Source organism: Callorhinchus milii, unplaced genomic scaffold, assembly GCF_018977255.1.
Source record: "Callorhinchus milii isolate IMCB2004 unplaced genomic scaffold, IMCB_Cmil_1.0 Scaffold21, whole genome shotgun sequence".
Classification (NCBI taxonomy): domain Eukaryota; kingdom Metazoa; phylum Chordata; class Chondrichthyes; order Chimaeriformes; family Callorhinchidae; genus Callorhinchus; species Callorhinchus milii.
This window is the reverse complement of record NW_024704762.1, coordinates 5021335-5033422: the sequence shown is the minus strand read 5'-3', so window position 1 is coordinate 5033422 and position 12088 is coordinate 5021335. Positions and strand designations below refer to the sequence as shown.

The window sequence follows — 12088 nt, the reverse complement described above, 5'->3', positions numbered from 1 at the left end:
GAAGCATTTGTACAAGAAACAAAATCACTATTAGATGCTTCTCAGGCACCACAGTGTGAAGGTCAGTTTATAAACTCATTCAACAGAAGAGCAGGAAAGAAAAGCCTAGAGCGCTCGCCTCGCAAATGAAATAATAATCATTTGGTCACTCAATCCACAACTGTTTGTGGGCCGCTGCTGTGCACAATTGGCTGCCACGTTTCGCCCACAATATATACAGTCAATTCACTTGACCGTATATTCTGTGAAGCGCTTTGAGATGTCTCGAAGACGCGATAAGGCGCTATATCAAATGTAAGGATTATTAATAATAAAAGGGAAATGCGGATACTGAATATAACCGGACGTCAATTTGATGGAGAAGGAAGAATGCATGTCTGCTCAGATTGCATGCAAAGTCACACGCGTGTCGTAAACACGGAATGTCAATTCAAATTCATATTGGCTTTGTTTACAGGACGCCTCATGTGATTGACTTCGTCGTATCATAGACGCACACGTCCCAATCTGAACGCTGACACAAGCATAGTGCTGGCTGTTGCCTACAGTCCGGCGAGTGTTGGGTGTCGGAGTGGAGGAGTGTGTGCGTCTTTGTGGGTGTGTGGGTGGGTGTGCGCGCGAGTGTGAATGTGTGAGCATATGCGAGTGTGTATGTCGGTGTGCGTGGGCATGTGTATCTGCTGAGTCGGCCACTTCAATGTAACGCATATAAAGGTTGTTTCGGGCACAAACCAGCCTTTTTCTTCTCTCCTCGTAATAATAATAATCCTTGCATTTGATATAGCGCTTCACAGAATCTACTGTAAAGTCGTTCGACTGTCTGTCTTGTGGGCAAAACACGGCAGCCAATTGCGCACAGCAGTGTCCCACAAACAGCCATGAGAGGATATTCTTTTATGAATACAGTAGTTCTGTTTGACTTACTGACACGACCATTGGGTGCTGTTATTTTGGAAATGCCTGCAAAAAAGAGCTGGGCTACAGCGAGATGTGGACACAGAGATTTACTTTAAACACGTTTTGATGTAAAAACTCGTCGGAGGAAAAATAAAAAACGAACCCAGCTTTTATCGAGCGCCAAGAGCCAGCATTTCCCTGGAAACATTGAAGGCGCTCTTTAATTTAAAGAATAAGTAAATATGTAGAGAAATATAAGAAACCTGTAACTTTTGCCAAAGCAAATCCAGTATGTTGGGCTTCGCACAATGTTGCCTTTTTCTCAAAAAGAGATTGTCGAGATTATACTCAGCGTGGACTTGATGGACAAACAAAAGGGGCTGTGTGAGAAAGGGGAGACCCACAGCTCCAGGAATGCAGGCGGGTTTAGCCGGGGAGGGGGGAGGGGAGGGGTGGAAGGGGTGGGTGGCGGGGGGAAGTGTTCTCTGCTAGGAATTCTCCTCTCCGTTCCTTTTTTCCGCCTCATCACACACAGATGTCACTTGAACAAAGGCACTCACAAATGCACCCAATCTGCTCAAGGAATAGAAACCATTGAACTGAGCTACAGAGCTCCTGCTACGTGCGCCTAAGTAATGTTAGACCGGCTGCCATGTTTCACCCACCAACCGCACGTTCTCTCTGCTTTACAACGTGTCCTGTGAAGCGACCCGGGACGTCCCCCTGACGTGAAAGGCGCTATCTCAAGTACATGGATTATTATTATCATCATTCGCTGAAAAACAATCCTGGGCACGATCGCAAGATGGGTTCGAATGAATAGTAATAATATAATAATAACAATCCTTGCATTTGATATAAGCGCCTTATCACGTCTTCGAGACGTCTCAAAGCGCTTCACAGAATACACTCATCTCATCCTCCCAAATCATGCGATCTCAGTCCGTGATTGATTCCTTCCGTGAGCTTTGTAACCATATCTTGTCAGGATGAGACCGTCTTTGGTTGGACCCTGTGGTAACCGTATCTCTCTACCTGGCTTACACAGGTCTCCTACAACCCGTCTTTAGGGACAGAAGGGGACACAGGAAATGACTGCTTATCTCGCTCTAGCCGTGAGCCGGTAAAAGTCCTTACCAGGGGACCCTACCCACGCGATTCCTAACGTCTTCCCGAAGTCTCGGGCTGTCAGTAGGTATGACAGGCAGTACTCGTTCCAGTTGTGCTCCGAGTGTAAAATCAGCAGCTTCTCCACGCCAATGAAGCGGGCGTGCATTGGGTTCAAGTTATCTTCCTCAGAGTCGATCTGAAATCAAGGGTCGTGTTACACGAAGTGCCTCGAAAAACAAATAAATAAACTGTCAGATGTCCTCAGTGCGGAACTGCACCGGCAAACACAAGGGATCTGTGTGAGGAAGTGTAGGTGAATGCGGACAGTGAAGTGGTGTACTGGGCAAGAAGGAAATCACTGCTGACCTTGGGATTTCCCACAATGTTAGAGGAAAGAATGGGGCAATGATTTTGTGTCCATCACGGCAGTATATTTCAGGATGGCATAAACAGAAGCTTGGGACCACTCTCTCAGCCCCTTAGTAATAATACGATGCTAATCCTTGCATTTGATACAGCGCCTTATCACGTCGTCGAGATGTTTCAAAGCGCTTCACTGGATATGCTGTTAAGTGGTGTGACCGTGTGCACTTTGAGAGCAAAATCTTTGAGAGAGTGGTCCATCCACTCCATATCTGTTTGTGGGACGTCGATGCACGCAAATCAACTGCCGTGTTTGCCCACACAATACACGGTCACTGTACTTTACAGTATATCCTGCGAAGCACTTTGGGACGTCCTTCCAACATGAAAGCCATTATACCAAATGTAAGGAGTATTATTCTGTATTGTTATGAAGGTTGGGATTGGCACTTGCTGGCAAAGAGGGTTCTTAATATCCGAAGTCTGGTTTGCACTTGTTTGCTGAGGTTTAAGAGACGCCGTACTCACAGTCAGAGCTTTAACTCTAAAGTTGATGAAGCGAATACCCTCAAAGTCAACAAACTGATAGATATCATTCACCGCCTTCAGGTAGTTTGCGATCTAGAGGGACAGAGACGTTGGTGAAACCCCACAACATGTTCATGGAGCAAAGAGGTCAAAGAGGTTTTCAGGACGAACCTCTCTGATTGTGCTTTCTGTCACTCCCCCCACCACCCACCCAGTTAGGGAGCACAGCCAGCAAATTCAAGGGCTTTGAGACATCCTTCCGACATGAAAGGCGCTGTATAAATATAAATGTTATCGTAATTCAACGCACCTTTCACTGTGCATTAATTTGGCACCGATAAATATTGAATTGCCTTGGTTAGTTTGGTTAATTTGGGTGAGGGAGGGAGGGAGGGAGGGAGAGGAATGAGATGGGGTGTCTTTAAGCATTAAAAGACTTTTGAAACACGCATCCTCTGCGAATGGAAACCCAAACGCCAGTAGCCAAACCTGGATCAAGCTACCTTGCTGGGAATGGGCAGGCGGGTAGTTCCCACACAAGCCTGTCAGCAGGGCGATGTGATCACTACCACCGGTGATAACCACGAGTTGCATTTTTTTAATTTACTTTTTATTTTATTTTTATCTACGCATCTGTTTCGCCCTCAAAATACACAGTCAATTCACTTTACAGTATATTCTGTGAAGCGCTTCGAGACGAAGTCTCAACGAAGTGATAAGGCGCTGTATCAAATGCAAGGATTATTATTATTATTATTTACAGGTGAATGTTATGATCAATTGACCAGAAAAGACTTGATGGAAACAGCTCCCGCTGGAGATTCAGAATACTGTGTGATAAACAGATGCCTTTTGTACCTATTCCTCTCCAATATCCCATTCAGATCCGGTTAAAAGGGGAGGGGAGCAGGGCCTCCCTGGACTAGACACTACAGAGAGGGAGCTGACCTTTCTAACAATCCACTACATTCTTCTTTTGTGGTGGATTTTCCTCCAACATAACTGATGTTTGAATCATAGCGAGCTGTGCGTGTTATACTGATGCGCTGCCTCAAATCGTTTTCCAATTGTGCACCAGAGCGCTTGATCAGTCAGCGCCGAGTGTCTGCGTTGGACGGAGGCTGTTAAAGCTGAGCTGTGGTCTATCCTTTTGTGCCTTGACCAATAAATGTGTGTTTAGTGCAAATAAGAAAAAAACTCCAGGATCTGTGATTCCTGTGGGCTGAAGGCCTCGCTGACAGCTGGTTAAACACTGTTCCCATTTATTCCCATGGAACGTAAAGGTGAGGTTTGTTTGACTAAGGGCTTTTTATAGCGTTCCCCACCATTCACAATTGTGCCAGTGATAAGGATTCCCACACTAAACCAAACCAGTGAGCACAGGTTTGTTTCAAGTAAATAAAAATAAATGTAGTACGTCCAATTATGTTTCTAATTTCCTCCCTTTTTCATACTAGATGGGACATGATAAAGGTTTTACAATGTGGTCATAATTATGTAAGGATTCAATACACTGGTTGTTGATAGACTGCTTCCACTTTATAACAATAATCCTCACATTTGCTATAGCCCCTTATTAAGTCGTTGAGACGACAGAATATATTATAAGGTGAATTGACTGTGTATTTGGTGGGCGAAACAAATTGTCTACGTCTGTCTCTCTGTGTAACCTTGAATTTTAAGAATGTTCTTAAGGCTAAAACCATGAGAGATTTCAGTCCTTGGATCCAGTCGGACTGCCACATGTTGGCGGGTGGGTCTGGGTTGTTAAAGAGAGTAAGTGACCTGCGCAGTGACGGCCTCTGTGCTTCCCATTCGCCTGAAGTACTGGTAGTCCGCGTGTAGGTGCAACAAACACGTGGTCCGTGAGTAGTCAACCTCTCGCTTCGCTCTCGTGCTCACTGCTTTCTGTCCAGAAGAGAATATAAGTATTAGGAGTTTTCAGGTCGTTGAACTCTCAGTTCAGAGACTCAAGACTACAGCTGCAGTCTGTCAACAACAACAACAACTTGCATTTATATAGCCCCCTTGACAAGGGGTAGTGTCCCGGAACTGTCAAGAATTGCAATACTAGGGCACCTGCCAGTTTAGACATTCTGTGATTTATCGGCCACAGGGAAGAAGGAGGGATGAACACAACAGTGAGTCTCACACCTAGAAGACTGGATGTTAAGTGTGTTAATTAACGAGGGTGTCGTGAAGGGTCTGAGAATTGTTGCATGCTCCGACCCCATTAACTCAAAGCAATTTAACACTGGCACCGCAAGTGCCCACAGGGACACTTCACCTTCATTCACTGACTGCCTCGCTGCACCTGAGTGTGGGAGCAGTATCGGCGGCTTTGAACACAGCAACTAGGGAGGAGATCATTGTAACAGAGTGCTTGTTCTCGGCTTCACACCAAAAAAATCACAACAACAACAACTTGCATTTATGTAGTGCCCCTCATGCAGGGTAGCGTCTCAGAGCGCTTGAATAATAATCGTTTCGCTGCTTGAAACAGCGCCTATAATGTCAGAATGGCTCAAAATGTTTCAGAGGGAATTGTTGCCAGGTGTAATGACTGTGTTTTTGAAGGCAAACGAAGGGCCAAATAGCCCAATCCACTGAACGCCATTTATTCATTGATTGCTGCCCGAATATATCATCATAAAACCAAATTACCAGGCTGTGGTTCATATACCAGATATGATCAAAAGTGTTTTGTGTATGTGGGTGTTTCGCCCACAAAATACACAGTCAATCCACTTTACAGTGTATCCTGTGAAGCGCTTTGAGACGTCTCGGTGACTTGATAAGCTGCTACATGAAATGCAAGGATTAATATCAATAGGAAGTGTGGTCAACACAAGCTTATGGCTTCAATGTAGGATTCTTGGACCAAATGGTCTTAAGGCTAGGTGTAATTTCTCACTGTAATGCCAACAGGTTGACATTGACTCTCCATTTCTCCGCCTTACTCTAGATTCCAGTAACGATGATGCTGGTGCTGTGATGGTCACTGACCTGATTCTCTTCTTGGAAGCCGTGTTGATACTGATGTGGCGCACCAAATGCTGACTCATTCAGGCACCACTCTCTCTGACCGGTCAGATTGGTGTAAACTGCAAACGGAACAACACATAAACTGGGTAGTTCTTAAAGGGGATTCCTTAATAAGGAATCCAGGTTAAAATTCCCTCCGTTCTGGAACCGGATTGCATCAGCATGGCATTCCAGTGTGCACAGCGTATGTACGGAAGGAACTCGGATTCTTCATTGAGGAATCCTGTTCAAAAATAACACACAGTAAAGATCCTCTTGTGCCTCAAATCTGAGCGAGGGGCCGACAGGTAAAGCCACCATCAAGTTATTGATCAATATGGCACCACAAGGCTGTTCAGCAGGTCTATGGGTAGCCTTTACTCACAATGAGATGAATCCGCTTGTTAGTCGATCGGTGGATGGATCGCTTTCCAGGGGTAATAATAATCCCTCCAACAAAAGAAAATTTGGTCACTCAATCCATGACTGTTTGTGAGACACGGCTGTGCGCAATAGGCAACTACATCGAATGCAAGGATTATGATTATTGTTATTATTCATTATTATTAATACTATTATTGTGGCATCGGATTCGGAGGGAGAGTAACAGAGTATCATTGGCAGGTGGTATGCTGCTTATTGCCCCCCTCACCCCGAGTAGGAAGTACCAAAGGAGAAAGAGAGACCTGGAAAAATAACTGAGCTAAATACGAGTGCAAAGCACAGGGAAGGCAAGAGTTAACAGCATTCTGGTCACTGAAGCCGAGCTAATCTTGTTGCGTTGCTGAGTGAAGGAATGCCATTCCAGTGAGGATTAATGGGTTTTCTCTTAATAAATATAATGTGACCCCGTTGAGCACCGACTGGTTGCTGGTTCGGAATGGGAACAGTTAACAAATGACGACTCAAAAACAGTCACTCGGCCTCCCCCATCCCCAAACATCACCCGACTACCAGCCGTGCAGTTTCAGCCAATCCCCGAGGCTGCTCCTCCCTCTGGAGAGGGTCAGGGATTACTCTCGTGCATTGACACCAACCCCGTCCTCCACTGCACCCCCCATCTCCCTCGCACCTTCACCCTCTCCCATCCCCCCCACCCCCACGAACACCCCCCCCAACCCCCCCACTCCCGACACCCATTCGACACTTCTCACAAGGCTATGGGAACGTCAGCTCCAGTCCTGTGTTGTTTTCTCAACCGTGGCCAAGTTCTGCCGAGTTCACAGTTTGTTCTGTATGAAAGTTTCAAATAACACAATGGAACCAGCCCCTTCCCTCCCTCCCACCCCCTCCCACTGCGTTTGGCTGAATTTAGATCCATGGGGAGTATACGTGCCGGGAGCACAGATATCACTAAGTGGCGCCCACTGTATAACCCGTGAGGTCCTGCCCGGTGATGTTTATCTATCGTTAAAAAGCTCCAGTGGCTGTTGGTGGAAAGATTGTTACTCACCGCCTGCTGGCCTTACACTTCACTGTAGCTAGCGTATCACTAGTTAATTCCATTTAATCATAAAGTGGGCATTGATGCCAAGGCAGCTCACTATTGACATCCGCTGACTGTGGGCATAACTCTGATGCCACCTTGGCAAAGCCCAATCTCTCCTTCACTTGTCAGTGAGATGTTACACGGTGGCCGGTAGCAACTAAGGGACACTCTAATTGGGGTGGTGGGTGTGGGGGGAACTGGGGTACCTGAAAGTGGGCACTATTTTGAACAGCAATTTTACTCGGCGAGAATCCATGCTGGTTGCACCCGCCATTTCCTGTTGACTTCGGGCTCTACTGTTATTGAGAAGGAGCGAGGGAAGGTATTTCAAAACACATTTCCACATTGTTCCTTAATTTAGGAATGGAACGCATTTAGGAATACCGCCGCGATTTAGACGCCGTGATTTGATTGGAAATAATTCTCGCTCTCCACTTTAAGCCCCTTCCACACAGCGAGTCCTGCTCGTTTACCTTTGACTCCGATGTATTCATTCAAGCTTGAGTAGCTCGAGACCACCAGCAGTGAGGCACGGACCAGACTGGGCGATGGAGCCCTTGTCTTGCAGCACGTTGCTCCAGAACAATGGGGGCCAATTCTGGTATGGAGCCAGAGGCAGCGAGCGGAGCCTGGACCTCAGTCGCGACGTGAGAAGTGGTGGCTCGGTGAATGTGCAGGAGTGGGAGAGGTTTCAATTGCATTCGAATTGACGTGAGGTGATTTGCAGAGGGAGAAGAAAGAAATCAGGAGGTTGGAGGGTGCTTGGAATGTGGAATTCTCTGCTGCAAAGGACGCTTGAAGCTTTGGAGGAATATTTATGGGTGAGGGGGAGCAAGCAGAGAGTGAGGTTAATCTTAGGCGGCACATGTGCGGGAAAACACCAGTGCGGACTTGATGGCCTGAATGGCTTGTTTTTGCTCAGCACTCCGAGACGCTACCCTTCGTAAAGGGGGCTATATAAATGCTAGACGTTGTTGTTTCTGTGCTTCGGTATTCTGTTATTCTACGCTCTCCCTTGTTCACTTCGCAGCGAGTACAACAACACAGAGCCTCAGATCAACTTAACCACCGCAACCTTTGGGGAGCTCAAGAGACGGGGAGAACGTAGCTGACAATTAGATAATGCTGAACGTTTCAACTTTCTATCAAACAAAAACAAATCCATCGGCTCTAATGATATCACTTCTGCTGACATCGCTGTCCTTTGTAAGGACACGTTACAAAGTCATAGAATACTACAGCACAGAAGGAGGCCATTCGGCCCATCGTGCAAGTGATTGACAAACATATCTACGTGGCCAATAATAATAATAATCCTTGCATTTGATATAGCGCTTTTCAAGTCGGGAGGATGTCCCAAAGCGCTTCACAGAACACACTGTAAAGTAAATTGACTGTATATTTGTGGGCGAACGCGGCAGCCAATTGCGCACAGCAATGTCCCACAAACAGTCGTAGATTGAAAATGACCAATTTATTATTGTTTTTTGTTTTGGAGGGATTATTATTAGGCTCTGTGTGGAGTAAGGAAACTTGCCCAAGGTTTCGCCCTCTGCCTGGAGGCACGACACCAGGAGAAACTTCCTTCTCTTTTGGAATAGTGCCGTGAGGTCTTTAAAGTAAATAGGCAGTCATCACTTGGTTTCAGTATCTCTTTGGCAGCATTGCACTCTCTCTTCCCTCTGCTTCTTATAACAATAGTAATAATAATAATATTCGAATGACAGCTTGGCTCACCCTTGCCGTTGAGTCAGAAGGCTGTGGGTTCAAATCCCATGTCGGGACTTGAACTCACAGAGCCTAAGATGACGCTCCAATGCAATGCTGTAGTGGGGGGGTGTTGCATTGTTGGAGGTGCCGTCTTTCGAATGAGATGTTAAACCAAGGTCCCGTGTGCCTGTGCAGGTGGACGTTAAAGATCCCGTGGTGATATTCAAAAAGAGAAGGGAGTTTCTCCTAGTGTCCTGGCCAACAATCCACCAAATAAAATTGGTTATTCATTTCATGGCTGTTTGGGGGACATCAATTGTGTGCAATTGTGCTGCCGTGTTTGCCTAGAAATACACAGTCACTTCATTTCACAGTAATGCTTATGAAACGCTATGAGACATATTTCTGACTTGATAAGGCACTATATTTGGCATTCGAATGGAAGGATTATTATTCTTATTAGAATGATCCTTGCATTAGATATAATGCCTGTAACAGCAAACATTCCCAAAAAGCCTTTTACAAGTAATTGCTGCTAAGTGTATTTTTAGGCAAACACAGCAGCCAATTTTCACACAACAAAAGGCCCATTAACAGCCATGAGGTAAATCTAGTTCAGTTAAGTTCGAAGACCGAACCCACGACATTCATCGCTTCACAGGATTTACTCTGAAATGAAGTGACTGTGTATTCGTAGGCAAACGCGGGAGCACAATTACCCACAGCAATGTCCGTGATGTTTCATGGCATGATATTTTAATGTTCAATGGCGACAGCCATGGAATGAGTGACCAATTTTATTTGGGGGAGTTTGTTGGCTCGGACACTCTTTACGAACAGTGTCATGGGAATCTCCTGAACAGGTAGACAGCACCTCAGTTTAATGACTCATCTGAAGGATGGCACCTCCAACAATGCTCGGCTCCTCTACTTGTAGTGGCAGCCCGGACTAAAATCCTGATGCAGGGCTTGAACCCGTAACCTTCTGACTCAAAGGCGAGAGTGCTGCCAACTGAGCCAGGCTGACGCGATTGAAACTCCTCCATCGACACGTAGGAACTTGTATTCATGTTCTTGCTTTGCGGAGAAGTTAATGCAGCGTGTACGTTTTATCTTCTGCTGCACCTGGCGGTGACTTGATATTGAAAGAAGCTGAATTCATTTGCTTTTCGGTTGTGCAGCTGCTCATTGCACACGCCACGGTGCAAACTACCCCAACAGCTGCCCAGTAGTATATTCAAACAGCTTCGATATGAAAGGAATCATCGGCCCTGCCCACCCTGTACTGTAGCCGAGCCTGTAATAATATTTAAAAATAACAATCCTAATAATCCTTCCGTTTGATATCATGGCTTTCACGCCACGAGGACATTTGAAAGTGCTTCCCAGGATATACTGTACAACGTAGTGACTGAATGGCAGCAAATTTTGCACGCAGCAATACCCCACAACCAGCCATGAAGTGAGTGAGCAGTTTTATTCGAGGGATTGTTGGCTAAGACACCGGGAGAACCCGTGGGGATCTTTGACGTTCGCCTGAACAGGCAGGCGGGACTCAGAGCGGGCAATTTCTCCCATTACCCCGGCCTACAATCTCCCTGCACCCGCCACCCCCCACTTCCACACACAATAAGATTGACGTACGCAAATCAGCTGCTGCGTTCACCTGCAAAATACACAGTCACTCCACTCTACAGCAAATCCTGTGAAGTGGTTCGAGACCTTTGGATGACCAGGTAAGCCACCACATCAAATGCATCGATCATTATAACAATAATAATAATGATGCAGCACCTTATCACGTCGATCGAGACGTCTCAAAGCGCTTCGCAGGAGATACTGTAAAGTGTAGCGACTGCGGATTTTGTGGGGCGAAACTTATTGTTTGAAAAAGCTTTCCCAAAGTATTGTTGCTACACAAAGCGCAGGAGACCCATTCGGGTGTGAAAGAGTTAAGCGTAAATGGATGCATTGAGGGCAGTGGCTGCGATGGAGGATTTCATTGGCTGAAGGGGCTGTGAATAGGAAGGTTACCAGCGGTCAGTTGCCTGAAACACATTGACGCCTGGATAACAATCCGCCATTCACACAGGGCTCAGGCCACCGAAGACAGCAAATGTTCTCTCACTTGCTTTGCCTTCAGTGACGAGAGTTCCCACAGCCCACAGCAACCACTTTACAGCAGTGTCTGTTAGCAGCGCCATCCAAGTGCCCCTCAGATCGTGTGTGTGCGCGTGTGTGTGAGGCTGGGCACATCCACCACGTAAATAATCCCTTCGAAAAAAAAGTAATCCTGAATTTGGTCACTTCAATCCCACGTCTGTTTGTGGGACGCTGCCGTGCGCACTCGGCTGCCGCGCTTCGCCCACAAAATACACTGGCAATTCACGTTACAGTGTATCCTGTGAAGCGCTTTGAGACGTCTCGAAGACGTGGTAAGGCGCTCTATCAAATGCAAGGAGCGTTATTAGGATTATTATAAATCCCACAATACGTAAAAAAAAACTATTAAACCAGATAAACCTGGAATATTAATACAAATTAAATCAAGAGAGTATTTACAAAGAAGAACGTACAGCACAAAGACCATTCAGCCCACTCAAACTAGTCTGTGTCGGAGTTTATACTCCAAACATGAGTCTTCATTCCTTACTCCCTCCCATAAGCTTCTATTCCCCTCTGCCTCGTGTGAAGGTTTAGCTTCCACTTGAATGGGTCCACTATCTGATTCATCCACCGCTTCAGGCAGTGAGTTCCAGAACCACAGGGCTTGAAATTAAAATCAAGTAGAGAACCGTTTGATATTGGCAAGACCTTTCTCATTGAAGAAGTCTCAAATGATCGACCAATGGTTAAGGAAAGGTTTATTGATATACATACACACAAAGAATAATCGACTTAAGCAACATAGGATCAGAGGCAATCGGAACAAAGCAGAGTTATAGAATTACAATACAATTTATATTT

General features: G+C 45.9%; 1 protein-coding gene across 1 annotated transcript in view; it reads right to left on the bottom strand.

Moving 5' to 3' along the window:
- The window catches only part of si:ch1073-396h14.1 (disintegrin and metalloproteinase domain-containing protein 10), a 31987-nt gene that overhangs the window by 13353 nt on the left and 6546 nt on the right, over positions 1–12088 (bottom strand). Inside the window, exons 5-8 of the mRNA XM_042342849.1 lie at positions 5905–6002; positions 4684–4806; positions 2899–2991; positions 2035–2203 (exon numbers count right to left, since the gene is read on the bottom strand). Of these exons, the coding sequence (XP_042198783.1) occupies positions 2035–2203; positions 2899–2991; positions 4684–4806; positions 5905–6002 (483 nt within the window). The remainder of the gene's footprint in view (positions 1–2034; positions 2204–2898; positions 2992–4683; positions 4807–5904; positions 6003–12088) is intronic.